General features: G+C 38.1%; 1 protein-coding gene across 15 annotated transcripts in view; it reads right to left on the bottom strand.

The window, feature by feature from the left end:
* Positions 1-18,428, bottom strand: part of MYT1L (myelin transcription factor 1 like) — a 327,925-nt gene that overhangs the window by 91,932 nt on the left and 217,565 nt on the right. For 8 of the 15 annotated variants that reach the window (XM_035321970.1, XM_035321971.1, XM_035321972.1 and 5 more), the window contains one exon: positions 15,283-15,656. In XM_035321970.1, coding sequence (XP_035177861.1) covers positions 15,283-15,656 — 374 coding nt within the window. Of the gene's footprint in view, positions 1-11,700; positions 11,797-15,257; positions 15,657-18,428 lie in introns of those variants that run through there. The other 7 variants (XM_035321978.1, XM_035321980.1, XM_035321976.1 and 4 more) reach the window with 4 other exon arrangements.

Here is an 18,428-nt window from a genome sequence, read left to right on the forward strand (position 1 = left end):
TGTAGGGATACAAATTTGTTTTCACTGTTTTTGTTTAGATCTCTGACTCAATGCAGAAGTCCATATTCAACATGTCTACATATGAACTAGACATCCACACCACATATTTAGGCAGTGGACAAAAATGTGCATCTTGAAATGTGATTTATTTTATCCTAAGCTTGTTATCTGAAGTGGATTGGCTGAATTATTCCCTAAAAGTGGCTATTCTTCTTGACTGGCTATAAATGAAATTGATGGGATTAATTCTATCCTAATTATTTTCACTCAGAGCTTTCAAATTGCACTTTGCTAAACTTTAACAATATGTCTACTATGACACAGAAAGAATTGCAGAGAGCATGGAATAAAAGGTTCCTGAAAGGAACCATCTTGAGGTTTTGAACACAAGCAAACATATAGGGAAGTGTTGGCTCAAATGGGATGGATGCTTATGATTTCATGAGTTACATGAATGGAATTAATACCCGATTGGATTAGTCTGACCTCCCACAATAAGTTTAATTACTTATCTTTGGTGGTGTTTCATTACCAAAGGATGCCTATTTGTGCTTTGATAATAATCTGACCTAACTGGCAGAATAGACAGAAATACATATCATGAACACTCTAGAGCATGAGAACTGCAAAATATAGTATCTCTGAAATTTATTCTTCCTATCTCTCTTTCTATCTCTGTGATTTCAGATACAAGAGATCTGGAAGGAAAAAGTCTCCTGCATGCATGAGTGACAGGCTTCACTTCATTTGAAATATAATACTTTTTGTTAGGGGGTTTATTTCTTTTTTCCTTATCACTTGATACAGCTTCTTGTACATTTCTCTCATTTCCTGTCTTTTAGTGACAGGGAAGGCTGAATAACACTCCATAAAATAAGGAGAAAATAAATACAAATGGTAATTTGCCTCTTTGGTTACAGCCATTCCAACACAAACTAATTAGGGACAGAACATGAGACCGAGCAGTGCCATCTAAATATTCATACTGTTAAACTTTTAGTGAAACCCTGGCACGATTTTGATTTGATCAACTTAGCATCCTTCCACCAGTGTTCAGGCACAGTACAGTGGTGCTAGTTAGGGAACATTCCCAAGAAGCAGTCCAGATGTGGTCACCCTATTTTGGGAGGTTAAAGCTTAGCTATATGGACCCAAGCCATGCTGCAACAGTTGAACTCAGTATTAGATGAGTGGACTACGGCCTTTTTTATTCACTCACATAGATGTAGTTTTGATTACTGTGATTAAAGAGAAGGGGAACAAGGCAGAAGAATCTGTAAGATGGAATCCTTGGAAAGCACACTGTCAGCTGTAACTTCAGAGGAAAGAGTAAGTCAAATTGGAACCTATTCTTTTAACCATGCTATTCCAGTCAGTCAAATATGCAGTGGTCCTCACAAAACAGGAAGTGGTGATTCCATGGTGCAGCTACATCCAACTAGTTATGGAGAGTCTTCATTATGTCTTGTTTATTTTCTACCTATACTACATGTACATAGTGTACGACTTACAGGCTTATGACATTGGCAACGTTTAGGATGGAAATCAGAGTACCAGAGACCTGTCAAATGTAGGAATTGTATGAGGTGGTAACAGATCTAAAAAAGATTTTTCTTTTGCTACTGCATCTGCAAAGATATTTCCAGTGAGGTTGTTCCAACTATCTGCCCACATTAAAAATGCACAACAGCAACAATTTAGAAATTGTCAGTTCCTCCTTCTATAAGAGATTTCCTACTGCTGTTCGGATCTGCACTGGAATATCTGTCCTGATGATGAAAGCTTGTCTCTCATAAAAAGAAAACTTTTGCTGGAGAAATGCAACCATCTACATATTTACATATATTTGTATATATTTCTAACTAAAGATATACATGACAGCTAAAATGGCAGTGGCTTCATAGTCAGTTTCACAGTGCCTACATTGACTAGAGAAGTGCAATCTCAGTGCATGACATCTCTGCTGGAACTCTTGCTCTAACTGGCTGCACAGAAATTACAAACTTCAAAGTGGATCAGTCAAACAAACCAATAACCACAGTAGCCAATTTTCCAAGATACATGCACAAATGCATAGAGAGATACTTATGCTGCACAAAACTAAATCCTGAGTCTTACTCTGGTCTCATGGAACAGCACAGGAACTGTTTTACTGGAGTTCACTCACGAAAGGAAGGTACATGAGATAAGAGTCAATTCCTCTACTTAAGCCTTTATTTTTTTATTCAAGTGTTCATCAGGTGATTCATACCGCAGTCATCCTAATGTATTGTTCCTCCTCAAATACATCTTTAATGATTATTTTTAAAAAATGTTGCACATTGAAGTATCTGAGCAACTCAAGAACCAATTAAATTAACCTATCCAACATGAACTTTTTCCCTCTGTCCCTTCATATATGAAGCACTATGGGACATGGTTTAGTGATGAGACAGCAGGTCAGGTTAATGACTGGACTTGATGATCTCAAAGGTATTTTCCAACCTATGTGACTCTATGACTCTATATCTGGTGCTGTATTATGTTTTATGACTTCCAAAGTGGAACTGCATCAAATCTTAAGTGGAACTGCATCAAATAGTTTCTTAAAACTCAAATAAACTGTGTACATTATTTTCACACTGCCTACTTTCTCACTTCCAGAGATGGGGCATCCACAGCTTCTCTGGACAACCTGTTCCAATGCCTCATTACCCTCTGACTGAAGAATTTCTTCCTAAAATCTAACTTAAATCTCCCCTCTTGTAGTTTAAATCCATTACCCCGTGTCCTATCACTATATGCCCTTGTAAAAAGTCCCTCCTAGCTTTCTTGTAGGCCCTCTTTAAGTACTGGAAGGCTGCTGTAAGGTCTCTCCAGAGCCTTATCTTCTTCAGGCTGAACAACCCCAACTCCTTCAGCCTGTCTTCACAGGAGAGGTGATCCAGACCTCTGACCATCTTCGTGGCTCTCCTCTGGACAACAGCTCTCTGTCCTTCTTAATCCTCGTTTCCCACATTATAAAAAGATTCAGAGAATCAGCACATTGGATAGCTGCATTTCTCTAGTCCTGATTCTAGTAATGGCAATTATATAAAATATCATCAGTATGGTATAAAGCTACACTACTGCAAAAGATGTTAAATTATACCACATCATGAATGGTCACATATTAGGGATGCAAAAAATAGAATAGAACTATAGTGGTATGCACTGTATTTGGATGTGGATATTTTGTCTAACCTTAATCCTGATCAACTATACTGTAAAATCACCCATCTTTCTTAAAGCCTTTGCATTATTCTATTGACAGTTCTGCACAATGCAGAGTTTAGATTGGTGCTTTAACGTCTTCCCTATGTCCTGTTGTCCCCGGAAGGAATGCTAACAATATAGAATCATAGAATATCCTGAGTTGGAAGGGACCCTTAAGGATCATCAAGTCCAACTCTTGACACCGCACAGGTCTACCCAAAAGTTCAGACCATGTGACTAAGTGCACAGTCCAATCTCTTCTTAAATTCAGACAGGCTCGGTGCAGTGACAACTTCCCTGGGGAGCCTGTTCCAGTGTGCAACCACCCTCTCTGTGAAGAACCCCCTCCTGATGTCAAGCCTAAATTTCCCGTCTCAGCTTAACCCCGTTCCCGCGGGTCCTGTCACTGGTGTTAATGGAGAAAAGGTCTCCTGTCTCTCGACACCCCCTTACGAGGAAGTTGTAGACTGTGATGAGGTCTCCTCTCAGCCTCCTCTTCTCCAGGCTGAACAGGCCCAGTGACCTCAGCCGTTCTTCGTACGTCTTCCCCTCCAGGCCTATCACCATCTTTGTAGCCCTCCTCTGGACACTCTCCAACAGTTGAATGTCCTTTTTATACTGTGGTGCCCAGAACTGCACACAGTACTCGAGGTGAGGCCGCACCAGCGCAGAGTAGAGCGGGACAATCACCTCCCTTGACCTACTAGCGATGCCGTGCTTGATGCACCCCAGGACACGGTTGGCCCTCCTGGCTGCCAGGGCACACTGCTGGCTCATATTCAACTTGCTGTCTACCACGACCCCCAGATCCCTCTCTTCTAGGCTGCTCTCCAGCGTCTCATCGCCCAGTCTGTACGTGCAGCCAGGGTTTCCCCGTCCCAGGTGCAGGACCCGGCACTTGCTCTTATTGAACTTCATACGGTTGGTGATTGCCCAGCTCTCCAACCTATCCAGATCCCTCTGCAAGGCCTTTCCACCCTCATTCGAGTCCACGACTCCTCCAAGTTTGGTGTCATCAGCAAACTTGCTCAAAATACCTTCTATTCCTACATCCAGATCGTTTATAAAAATATTGAAAAGTACCGGCCCTAAAATGGAGCCTTGAGGGACCCCACGAGTGACCGCCCGCCAGCCTGACGCAGCCCCATTTACCATAACCCTTTGGGCCCTGCCCTTTAGCCAATTGCTCACCCATTGTATGATGTTTTTATTTAGCTGTATGGTGGACATTTTGTCCAGTAGGATCCTATGGGAGACCGTGTCAAAAGCCTTGCTGAAGTCCAAAAAAATCACATCAGCTGGTTTCCCTTGGTCCACCATACGGGTGATCTTATCATAAAAGGAAATCAAGTTAGTTAGGCAGGACCTACCCTTCACAAACCCATGCTGGCTGGGACCAATGACTGCTTTGTCCCCCAGGTGCGCCTCAATAAGTTCGAGAACCATCTTCTCCATGATTTTACCAGGCACTGACGTGAGACTGACAGGCCTGTAATTGCAAGGGTCTTCTTTCTGACCCTTCTTGAAAATCGGCACAACATTTGCCAGCTTCCAGTCTACCGGGACCTCTCCAAATTCCCAGGATCGTTGAAAAATAATTGAGAGAGGTTCCGCGATGATGTCCGCCAGCTCTTTCAGCACCCGGGGATGAATCCCATCCGGACCCATGGACTTGTAGGGATCAAGGTGGAGTAGCAAATCCCGCACACGTTCAGGGTCGGTTGGGAGTTTGTCATCCCCACCGTCCCGGTCCTCCAGCTCGGGGCACCCTGGGTCCCGAAGCCCATCATTGGCAATGAAGACAGAAGCAAAGAAGGCGATAAGCGTCTCTGCTTTGCCTATGTCATTGTCTGTGAGGAGACCTTCCCTATCAAGGAGCGGCCCTATGTATTCTTTAGTTCTCCTTTTTCCATTCACATATCTAAAAAAACCCTTTTTGTTTTCTCTCATAGACACAGCCAGCTTCAACTCTAGTCACAGACTAGACTATATTTCAGACAGACTATATTTCACTTATAGTCACAGACAGACTATATTTCACTTACTCTCTGCTGTACTCCCATGCTGGTCTCCTAATAATTTCTTTACATCTTTCTGCATTCCATTTTTCCTTAATAAGTCCTGAACTTCCTTTTACACTTGGATTTTTTTTTCTTTCAATTTCTGTGTCAGAAGACTCTCTAGCTGTCTTCTTATACCCATCTTTATTGGTCATTTCAGTTGGAATCACTTAAACAACAAGAACAAGTTCTTATGAATAGCAGCAGAAATGTCTACAACATTTTCAGAGTGGAAATCTCATGTAACAATTGTATAGGAACAGTCACATTTCATTTTCACTTCGTGATATAACTAATTCTATGTTCATTTAAGACTTAAACTGAGGATATATCTGAAATCAAAACTGAAGAACTCAAAACACTAATCAGTTATTGAAGGCACTCCTTCTAATCCTAATAAAATACCCCCAGCCTTAAGAAGTTCTGCAACCATGTCCCATTTAAACCTCGAAGAATTCTAGATACTGGCCATCTTCATATCTAAGTTCCCAGAGAGACTAATGCACTTGACAGAAAAAGGCTTCCCATGAACTGTTGCTTTGATTGGATTGCTTTAAGTTATAGTTAAGGGAAAAACTGCCAGTTTCCGCCTTTATTTCCCTTCCTCAAACACCCTTTTTCTCATTGATGAAATACATTGTTTGGTAGATCACTTGCTAAAAAATTAGAAGACTGAGAGTAAAAGCTCTCCCAGTTTGAATGTATTCAATATCACATCACTCAAATGCAATAAAAGCTGGAATGGATGCAAGCTTACTGGGAAGCACAAAACACAAGAGACCTATACAAGTTTCATGTTATTTGGGTCATGCAAAAATATACTGTTTTCATTGAGCATAGTATACAAGGGCACTCACCTACAAGAGAGAAGTAACATTTCTGATCCCTCAGGACTGATTTTGTACTCTAATATTAAGCAGCCAATATATAAGATGGTTAGAGTGTCCTTTGAGCATAGAAAGGGACCCAGCAAGTCCTGCTTTCCCAGAATGACCCTTCTTGGTTTACCAGAGTTCCTGTTTCTTCTTCTTTTTTTTTTTTTTTTTTTTTTTTTTCCTAGGGTGTGATAGAGTTTCAGCAAAATGCTTAAGAGCATTGCTTAACTAAAGCAGTCTCTGATCTAGTTGGTAGCCCTCTGTGTTAGAAAAGAAGGAAATGTGGTGTTGAACTCCCATTTCAATTCTCACACTCAACTCAGGTGCCTGAGTTACAGACAGTGGCAGATTTTTATTCTATTCTGAAACATGTATCTCACTCCATCAAATATATGGAGCTCCCAATAAAATATTCTACTTTCTGTATACTTAAAATTTGCCCTTCCTCACTGTATTTTCAGAGAAGAACATTCACAGACTGCTCTCATTAGGTAATAAATGATCTCTAATATATGCCCATTTTTTTATACTTGTGTACTTTTGTATAATGTACAAGTCCAGTACTATTCCTAACATTCTGGTAATAATTACCTGTAATTCTGTATTTCCATCGTTAGTTATATAAATATATATTTTATTTGATTATTTAAGAGCAAAATTTTATTCAGCATATTGCAATAGAATAAGAAAATTTCTGATTTTCCATACGGTGCCAGTCTTTAAAGTCGAATGATGCTTTAAGTATTGCAAATGATAAAAGACAGCTAAGAATTATTCTGTACAGACACCTGTCCTGTGATTTATAAGGTGTCCAAGAAACCACTTAGCCTTCTATAAGCATCTGTATCTTGCTTATACAGAACCTCTGTAAGTTGAGGTAGTCGGTGAAACAATAGAACTGATATATAGAATACAATAGAAATCAGAAGAAAGTAGTTGCATAGCACACCTTAAAAGTGTATATGACAAGCAAAGAATGTCACCATGTATTCAGTTGAAAATGTAAGGAAAAAACTCAGCCTGATGTGGGCCTGTGCAGGTTTGCAAACTCTCTTGTATTATATGATAGGAAGTGTTCATGCCACACAGACCTTACACCTGTTACTTTCAGTAGTTCATGTCTAAAGAGTACAAGGAAAAATAAGGTCTACTTGCTTTTTGTTTGCACATTTGTTTGTTTGTTTTAATTGTAAATGTATCTCTTCCTTGGAGTTTCTTCAGTGTCAAACAAGACTGTTACTCTTCCTATTAAAAGTATAGCCTGCAAAATTAAGCTTTTGGGATAACAGAACTATCAGATATATCGGTTTACCTAATCAACCCACATTAAGTCTTGAACTGTTAATCCTGTTAACTAGCAAAACTATCTCCTACTGAGCTGCTGCAAATTTCTATTAAAACAGGAATGTTTAGTGCACAGAGCATATATCTACCATAGATTCCTTAGAAATAACATGAAAAAAGTCCTTCATCTGTGGTGTTACGTATACTTTATACACTTAATGTTCTGTATGAAGCCTTTTTTTTCCAAATAATTCTGAGGATTAGAGTAACAACAGTGACCTAAATCAGGCTGATTCTATAACCACATCAGTGGCCTTTTTAATTACTATTTTACATCCTTTACCAAAATCCTTCAGATAGTTTCTTTCTTAGCATTAGTCTTCACCTTTTGCTAAGTAACTCTACCATCCCTGCAGTCCAGCTAGCTAATTTTAAGTCCCACAGTTTGCTCTCATAGAATATCTGTAGAATAAATTAAATCAAAGAAGGGAAAGAATCACCCATGATATAAATGAACTATGTCATGTATGGTACATGTGACAAACAAACACAACTGAATCATCCTGAAACATGTACAATGAGGAGGAAATGCTTCCATAACAAAAAGTATTCACAATTCATGTAATCACAGTATCACACAATGGTTAACATTGGAAGGGACCTCTGGAGGTCATCTGGTCCAACCCCCCTGCTCAAGCAGGGATACCCAGAGCAACCATGTGTAGGCAGCTTTTGAAGATCTCCAAGAAGTGAGACTCCACAACATCTCTGGGCAACCTGTTCCAGTCCCTCATCACCTGCACAGTAAAGAAGTGCTTCCTCATGAGTTTCTTGATGTTTAGATGCAATTACATTATACATCAATGCTTTTGTTTCTAAGATTTTTTTTAAGTTGTTTATATTTTTCAGTTTGACAAAATTTCTGTGACATGAGGTATTTGCCAGAACTGCAAATTTTAGTTATGAAAATGGTTATGGATGAGAAGAAATTATCAATCTGGTCTGGAATTTTATTTAATTTTATTATATCCTGGAGGAAATATTACAGTGAGAAATTAACACCTGCAGCAACCAAATAAGGTTCTCTGCTTTTCAGGGAGAAAAGTTGTCATTTGTGGTCACTATTTTAGGAAAAAAACACTGCAAGACCAGTGGTAATTGCAAATGAATATGATCAAAAATTGTCTTTAGACATACTATCTAAACACAGGAGTTAAAATAGGAACCTGAAACACTGACAAAGCAAAGTTTACTGTTTAAGCCAGTGTCAAGAGGGATTCATACAGAATCTGTAGACTCTGTCTAAGCTGTAGTACAGTCTGGACAATGCTATCTGTGAAGTAGCACTATGAAAGGCAAAGGATTTCAAAGAGATCATGAAGAATTATTTTTTTTGCACAGCTAATGAACTCCCTAAGTGCCATATCCCAGATGTGAGACATTCTATAGTAACATCCGGTCATTATGTTTGCAAATGTGGATGCAGAGAGCTGATATATAACTGAGTTCACTATTGGCTCTTTAAAGCACTAAACAGCAAAAGCAACTAGCTTCTTGTCAGAGTTGTGCCAAAATTAGAAGATCTTTGGGAATGAACTGTTTATGGAGTCTGAGTGAGAACAGAAATACAGTTCTAAGACTTCAGCATTTTTGCTCTGAATTTTTTCTCCAATCTATCTTATTTCAGAAATAATTAATTTTACTATATCATCTGCCAGACAACAAATGAAAGAGGGGAAGTCAATGATCCACTCTGCATTTATTTGCAGACAGAAGGATGCAACAGAAATATAGAAAAGGTAACCTCTGTGCAGCCTCTTCTTGAGGACTGAAATGTGCAAGAATCCTAAGCAGTACTGCTGAGATATATGGTTGCTTTCCACATCTACTTCTCCGGCAAGACCAGATAAAGGTTACAATAAGCCCTGAAACAATTTGATATAAAAATAGGTCCAACATCTTATGTTCAGATAACAAGGAACGAAAGAGTTTGTGAATTAAAAATACAAGCAAGCAACCCCATGCATAAGTGAAATAGATTCAGAATGAAATAACATTAAAATCAGATGTAGTGCTGAATGTGTTGTGTGGTCAAAGCCTTTAGTTCAAACTCTGACCTTCTTAAGTATCCCAATGTCCTCTATAGAATTTCTGCTTACTTCAGCAGAAGTTGTGTATGACATAGATCTGTACCAAAGGTAAATGATTAATGATTTCTTTACATTGCATAAAGCTATAATTGAATCTTTTTTTTTTTTTTTTTTTTTTTTTTTAGGAATCATATAGTTCACATATCATTTAAAGCCTATTATTTGTAGGAAAGGAGCTGCTAAATATTCAAACCCCTATATCAAAACGAAACAGTCCTATCTTTCAACATAGAAGTGGACTAACAACTTAAAGCTATGTGTAAGTGTCTAGACACAGCCTGAAAAATTCTGATCTTCAGAATTAAACATTTACACAGAAGAATGTCTATAAATAGTTCTTCAAGGGAAGGAAAAGTTATGTATAACATACAACACCACCACATGTAAACGCAACTCCTGATGTAAATGAGCTCAGCTTCAAGCCTCATCTCACTTCAAAGAATTAAAAGTGATGTTTAAATAAAGCCCTAACCAATCATACTGTTTAGGAGCAGCACACAGTAAACACCTTGAGAACAGAGCAACAGGCAAAAATTTACTATGCTAGCAAAGTAGCCATGTTTATGCAATCCACCAACCAAACAACTGTAAGCACAAGAGAACTAAAATAAATAGATCTGAACCAATTCCACAAGAAATGAAGGTACCTACTTTTCCACTCTGAACAACCTGTTCGAAATCTTTTATTTCCAACAAAAATTTTCAGAGAAAACATTTAGTCTGAATTTCTCCACATGAAATAATATAAAATGCTAAATATCAAAACAACTTGCAATCTACTTTTGTATCTTCAATGCAGAAGGATATCAATAAAAATTGTCTTATGCAGTGGCTCGACCCAACCACTTCCAGGCTCGTGAAGTTTTTAACTAGATCAGTAAGGCAACTGTAACGTGGTATCTAGATTAAACCTTCATGATGGTTAGGATAAATGTCTTCCAGATGTAACTATTTATTTATTTATTTTCTGTTTTTCATACTGTTATTTGTGATATACCCTAAGTACAGGGTAGTTTATTTTATAAATGAGTTGAAATGATACAGCAATAAAGTCTAGTAGCAGAGGGTTAAGATCTGCTTCTCTTTTTGAGGCCATCAGGTATTTATCAAATTTTCCTGGGATGTGGAAAATGCAATTCTTTCCATGTACCTTGTTCTAAGTATTGAAATGATACTTTCTGGCCTCTTCACTTAAAGCTACAATTTCCCTCTATTAGGTGTTTTGCCTATGAGGTACATCTAAGTCCAGCTCTCTGCTCTGTTTATTACTGAACACTCACTGTGTTCACCAATAGTGTACCATTTTCCTGCTAATAGTTTAAGTAAATGGTTAGTGGTCAGTGGGCTGGACAGACCGCCTTGATAATACAGATCTGTCATCTTTATTTTAGTCTTCATTTGCAAGGACAGCTGGAAAGCTGTGTACTAACACTATTTCCTCAGCAAGTGATTGGTGTTTGTGTCTCCTCTTTCTTGAAGGGACAAAAATAAGTGCTGCAGAAGCATGATGAAGGCACCAGGAAGACAGTGGAGGGCATGGTAATCATGTTGACAGGTGGACTTCAAATTATGAGTGCCTGTGTGCCTGTGTCTAGTTTATGCTAGTGAAGGAAAAACAAAAACAAAAAACAACCAAAACAAACAACAACAACAAACCCCCAACCAACCAACCAAAAACATTTTACCAGATTATTAAAAAGAATCCTGCAATTTAAAGAAATGTGAAAACTGGTACACCATCTCTCTCTACTTTCATGTACTAGTATTCATTAAAAAAAAAAAAAAAAAGAACCACACAACCAAACAACTGTATTTACACTGCTATTTCTGCTGTTTTACAGCTATTTTCACAGCATGTTTCACCTGATAAATTAGGTGCAGTACCACATATTAGTATATTGTATATGCCAGCTATCTTGAGTTTGTTAGAAAATGTAAGGGAGTTTCTAAAAGATTTATACATCCTAAAACTTCACGTTCTGATAAACTGCATTAATTTATGTAGTATTGTTTGTGAAATGGATTTGATTGATGTATTGAGTTTCTTTAGACCTCAAAAAGCCTGGCTCCTCCTGCCCCTGGCAGATTATGAAATACCTGAAGTACAAGCCATCTTGAATGTCTTCATGTGATATGGGCTAAATGGTGCCTTGGAACATCTGTTCCTGGAGCTCCTCCAGCGGAGATTTCTTTCTATAATAGAAAAGCTTTGTGAAACAGTCTTTGGGACCCAACTACCTGAAGTGAGCTCAGGAGAAAGTACTTCAGTTTGCCTTGCAAATCAAATGTGCCCATCAGATCTGAATTTAAAGATTTTCAGCAGTCACCATCATAGAGAAGGGGCACTCCAAAAGCAGCCTTTTCTCTTACTCTTTCATTTTTACTTTCCATTATAATATACAGGTTTGGCTATTTTTTTTTTTTTTTTTTTTTTTAATATAAGAGATTGGAAAGATTCATCTTTCCTCTGGAGGTAGAGCTGAACATAAGGGCTTCTCAATAAATAATTGACAGATAGATGATAGATACCCGTTCTTAAAGACATTTGGTACATTTAATGTAAACTGAAGAAGGATACGTTTAGCCACTGCTAGGGAATTATAAGCATTAATTTTAATTCAATGGATTATATAGAGAAATATGAGCACAGAATTTGGGACTCAGATCTAAAAGAGGGGTTTTGTTCTGTTTTGTTTTTTAATTGGTATTTTGAGATTTGTAAGAGTGTTGCTTTAGGATACTTCCTTATTTCCCAAGTCCTTTAGTTTATCAATGTCAAGGCTAGAAAAATGTGATTTTCAGAAAGGATGAGATGTTTTCAGTGAATGCCCAAGGTTTTCAGTAAGAATTATATACCTGTATTATCTACAATCCTCTGAGAATCCCATCCAAATTTCACTTTATTTTTTTAAAAAAATATGAGCAGTAAGATGCCAGTGTGGTTACTGGAGTTTCACAAGATTAATCCTTTTCTAACAGAAAACTGAGTTTGGTCTGAGACACAGCAAAGTAACTTGCTTTTATTTTTTCCCCTTAATTACTGTGTCTGTAGTCCTATACTTGTTGATGGAATTCTTCTATCACTACTACTTATGATGTTAACTATATTGTCCATAGAGTACATTTACTTATGGTTGTAATCTGCAGCACAAGTGACAGAAACTTTGATTAGAGCTGTGCAGGCATTCTAGTGTCCATTGTTCAATTCTACATTTTGTTTCTAGGAAAAGGAACAGTAAGATACTTCCTGCTAAGATGTTTTAGAATCTGGATGGTGGTTTACTACAATATCTAAATTGTAGCGAGTAGTGAGTGATTCAGACTACTAAATTCAGAGCTGACAGACCTAATTTCCCATACAGTCAACAGATAAATGCAAGTGCCATATTCAGCCCATGTATTTTTAGAACTCCTAACTTTGCACTTCATTTCCCTGGAAAAACAACAGACCAAATTCTACCAGTGTTGCTAATGTTATGAGCAGAAGAAAGTGAAACATCAGGATCCCTATCAATATCAATAAGAAATAAACTATCAAAACAAATCTGTTTTATTAATTAGCTTCTAGACCTCACCAAGAACAAACTCTGCTATAAATCTCCCCACTCTCTGGAAGAGCCATAAGGAACTCTGTATTACCTTCCTCATTAATTGATGCTAACTCTATCTTGTAAATCAGCTGTGCTCTAAGTGGGTTTGTCCACATAGTGATTACTATGTTGATTCTCAGAAGATCTTATAATACGTTTCTTATAAAATTCTATTATCACTTTTCACATTTTATGAGCCTTTTTTCCTAATGACTGATATTTGACATAGAATATATACACATAGGTATCAATGAACATGTGTATTAATTCCTGAATAACATGGGATCCTAAGAAAAACTTAACCTGTGTGAGTTTTAATTCCAAGTAATATGCAAAGCAGCTAATACAGGCATCTCTGTAATATCCTTGCAGTTCTTAACCACAGCCTACTATTTATGGAAAGAAAGCAGTCAAAAAGCAACGTCAGCCTCTTTAGGTTGATTAGAATGGCTAACTGCATGTGCGACTGTGTTGGAACAAGTAAGCCACTGTGTTTCATAATGATAGTAGAAGTAAGCTGAGTATCAAGCCTGATGGCTTGCCAGTAGTAATTTACTTGAGCTCTTGAGTTTTGTTTATTTTTTTCCTTATATTTTTGATAGTGTAGATTCAAAATTTTTCATGTTGGCTGAAAACACAGCAGCAGTTGCACTATGAACTAATCATTGAAAATTTCAGTCACCATTATATCTTAAAGAAACTGCTAGACTTCCTCCACTTGCCCATCAGAATAGCAGTAGCAATTGCACATCAGATTGATCTAACACAGCTTTTCTTTCAGATTCTGAAAGAAGCAAAGTTCCCTGCAAAAGGAAATGGCTTCCTTGTTGCACCAAACTTATGTAACTTTTAAAATTGGCCATGTATATTATACCAATTTTGTTGACAAATTTAAGCAATTGAGGATAAGCTATAGAGTCAGATACCTGAGAAAATGCTTATAGCCACCCAGCTAGCCACCATCTTGCCCAAATGGAAAGAATACTTCCAAAGTATTCCTGTAAGATTTAAGATCTGATCTTACAGAATTCTGAAACAAAAGTCATACAACTTTCATACCTGGTTCCTAAGAGGAATCCAACTGAGGAGTGCTGAAAGCTTTTCTTATATTTTTATTGGTTAGAAAGGTGAATCTACCCAACCAAAAACGTGTTCCCTGGAAATGGGAACAAAATACTTTTTAGATAGCTCATTAATTTTTGCATGATTCTTCAATTTCACCCCAGTGCATTATGATGTCTGTCATCAGCATAAGGACTCTTGAGTAAATGGACACTGATTATATATTTTGAAAATACTGATTATATAGAGTCCAATATCCCCAATAAAAGAGAAAGTTTCATAGCTTACATTACGTTGCTATTACATCAGTTCAGTTACTACCAGTGACCTGTATGTATAAAGGACACTTTTGCCAAGGTATTGTAACCAATATATATCAATTTTATAAGGACTTTATCTATTTAAACCTCTCTCTGTATTTTCAATAGAATCAACTAAAGTACACAGCATCCAAGTCTCAAAGAACCAAAGTATATCATAACACTTCATTCTGAACTGTTTCTTCGTGGAGGGTGGGGCTGGGAAGTTTGGGGCAAAATTTTCAAAGGGGAGAGGCCTGTTTTTGCTCAGAAAAATTATCTGAAAACTTGTGACAGCATTTATGTGGGCAATCATTGATATTATATAAGCAGATCCAGCAAATAAATTATCAAATGATCAGTACAGGCACCCAGCTGTAGCTTATGCTTTGCTTGTACCTTTGTGAATATTCTTCTGGTAACTGCATGCATTAATCCACTATCAGGATTACATTTTATGCAAGCATTTTTCTCACAAATACACCTCCACCCTCCTTGTTTGAAATGTGAGTGCTGGTGTATCAAAAAATATTTGGAAGACAGACTTATTAAAATAAATGTTAAGAGAACACAGTGGGGTATATTTTCAGTGTGGAGCAGAGAGATTTAACTGCATGACTTCCATTAGCTTTAATGAGAACTGCACAGCTAAATCCTCACACACCACACTAGAAGATTAACCCAGAAAACACGTAGTGTTTACTTTTTACTAATACTCTGATTATTACCACGTTCTTCCTCCTCCTCTTCTTCTTCCTCCTCCTCTTCTTCCTCCTCCTCTTCATCCTCCACATCTTCACCTTCCTCTTCATCCTCCTCTTCTTCCTCTTCAATCTCCTCTTCTTCTTCTCGATCTATCTCCTCATCTTCCTCCTCCTCATCACCTTGCTCTTCATTGTCATCAGAATATTCCTCCTCTTCTTCGTCTTCTTCCTCCTCTTCCTCTTCCTTTTCATCCATCTCCTCTGTTCCATCAGTTTCATAGCACTCATCTACTGAAGAGTTGTCTGCTTTAACCACAAAGGGTTTTCTTTTGGGAGCTGGTTCTTGTGGTTGCTTATCTTGTGTTTTTCGTTTTTTTGCCAAAGGACAGCCATAAACACTGAAAAATAAAAGACGTAAATTATTACACTATCCTAAAAATTTCTGTAGGATAACTCACATCATTTAGCCATTTATTCTAATTTCTACAACATGATCAGTTCCTGTTCTCAATATGCATGTTTTCAAACCAAAACATTGCTTAGGCAATAACAACCAGGGTGGAAGATATTTACAAAACCTGTGAACTTCTGTTTGTTGTTATTATTACAAATGATGAACTGCTCTTAAATTCTCCACTGTTCATCTTCATTATACATTACAAGGCTGAATAAACAGGAATGAAAGCTCCCCAACACAACCAGAACTAATAGTTTAATGGACAATGTTGGAAGTGTTGTCATACCGAAAAAATTAAACAATAAATAGTCCTTTGTCAGTGAAGGAAGTAAATTTTTTTCAAAGCTGAGTACATCTTGTCTTCAATCATTTTAACATGTTTTAACATAAGCAGCATTTCAGAGTTTTGGTCTTCTGTAGTAGCTACCTGTTTCTTAAAAATAGATGATCTGTGTTTGTTGAATGTAGTCACCCTTTGTTGTAACCACTATCACTTTTTTGTTTAAAGAACTTTCTTTTGCCTTCTTTTTTGTTTGATTTTAAGTGCTACTCAAACCACATTGCTTTTTAAACTTTTTTTTTTTTTCAGATTAACTATTTTTGAGACATTCCAAATGTTTTTTTTTTTTTTTTTCTAGCTTTTTATGCATATCTACTTATATATTCATTTTTACATTATATTTTCATACCCTTTATGATGATTACAAAACACTGAGGATCTTTATCATTTTCTTCTACTCTATTAATGTTTTATTTTCTATTAACAAACCACTGAAAAATAGGGCTTGTCACAACATTTAGTACTACCCATGTGCTCTTTCTGGTGTCTGCATTTTGGTCTGGTTTAATCACATCCTGGCAGCTATACATTCCAATTACTTAAACTGCTATTTAGGTAACAAGCAGCCCATTTTATCTAAGTCCCTAACTTAACCATTGTCTTATGTAAATCTTAAAGCCCTTGTTCACAGTAGGGCTGGCTCAGTCTGCCTAGCACACATATATCTAAGTATCAGCTACAGCCACAAAAAGTTGGTATTCTTAATGGAAAACTTTTTTGGGAAGGCCTTCTTGGGTAACACAGGCACCTCTCTCTCTTGTAAGGCCTATAGTTGTCTTTAAAGTCTAATCCAGCATGCCTAAATTAGACATCAACATCCCTCTGTTAACACTGTCAGAAAATACTGAGTAACATTTAGGTACCTCCATCTAGACATATCCCAGTTATCCTCAATTTGGTTTTGAGTATGTGGATTGGATTTACATGGTTATGTGGGGCGGCCTCCGTGAGGAGAGGCCTGGAAACAGCTGGATCCAGCCAGCTCCAACAGCCCCCAACAGTGTAGGGCACGGCTGGGCTTAGTTTCCTCTGGGAAACATAAGAAAGAGTAAAAAATGCTATGCATCAATTAGAGAGAAGTGAGGAAAACAAGAGAGAAACAACTCTACAGCCAGCAAGGTCAGTGCAGAGGGAGAGGAAGGAGGTGCTTCAGGCAATAGAGGCAATATCCATGCTGCATCCTGTGGAGGGCCACATGCCACAGCAGGTGGTAGTGCTCTGAAAGCAGCCTGTGGAGAAACAGCATGGGAGTAGGTTGCTGGCAGGAACTGCAGCCTGTGGAGTTGAGCCTGTGGTGGAGGTGGGGAAGAACATGAGGAGTAAGGAGCGGCAGAGAATAAGTGCTGACCTCAATCCCATTCCCCACCCCCCATGCTGCTTCAGGGAAAGGCAGTAAGAAGGGTCAGGAGCGAAGGAATGAATTTAAGGCTGGGAAGACGTGGTGAAGGGGGAAGGTGTTTTTGTTTTGTCTTTGTTCCTTACTTTCCTTCTCTGTTATTAATTGTCAATAAATAATCTTCCTTAAGTCAGTTTTTCCATGATGGTAACTGGAGAATGATCCCCCATACCTTATCTTGACCCATTATTTTTTTTGTTATATTTTCTCCCCATCTTGTTAAAGAGGTGGAGTGAGAGAGCAGCTTGGTGAGCGCACGGCAGCCTGTCAAGGTCAACCCACACGGCAGCCTGTCAAGGTCAACCCACCACAGCACTGACAATATGTCCAGAAATCAACACAGAAGTTCAGGACTAATGGTGTTGGCTAGAAGGGGAATAGACCCCATACACAGTCCAGATCCTAGGAACAAGCTCCATCTAGCAGGTAGCATGACATATCCTGGGGAAGAGCACCCCTTTCTAAAAGAAGAGCTACAAGAAACTAAATTTGATACAGAGTAAGCAAACAAAATCTCAAACCCTTACTACTGTTGTGTCCTAAACCTGGGAAGGCAGGTTTTTTTTTTTTTGTCTTTATATTTGTTTCTACCTAAGGATGCTTCAACATCAAACCTACATGTTAGGCAGAAATCCTTGTCCCTAGCTCCACACTACTGCTGTCTGTCATATGACTGTCCTGCCTCTTGCCCTGTGACCCCTATTCTTAGTAAACACTCAGCTGCTTAGAGTTGAGTGGAATGGCAGAAATGATTTTCATGGACAATATCCCACCTTATCACAATCAGGGCAGAAACAGGAATTCAATCTCCCTCAGTCTAGACAGTGTCTAAAACTTGGGGAAAAAGAGGAGCGCTGTTGTAGTTCTGACCACTCCAGGTTTATTCGGGAACATCCCCTGGTGCTATGGGAGGAGTTCGGGAACTGCATACATAAACAAACTTCATGGCGTTCTGACTTCTAAGGAAGGCAGTTTTT

This window comes from Oxyura jamaicensis, chromosome 3 (assembly GCF_011077185.1).
Source record: "Oxyura jamaicensis isolate SHBP4307 breed ruddy duck chromosome 3, BPBGC_Ojam_1.0, whole genome shotgun sequence".
In the NCBI taxonomy this organism is placed as follows: domain Eukaryota; kingdom Metazoa; phylum Chordata; class Aves; order Anseriformes; family Anatidae; genus Oxyura; species Oxyura jamaicensis.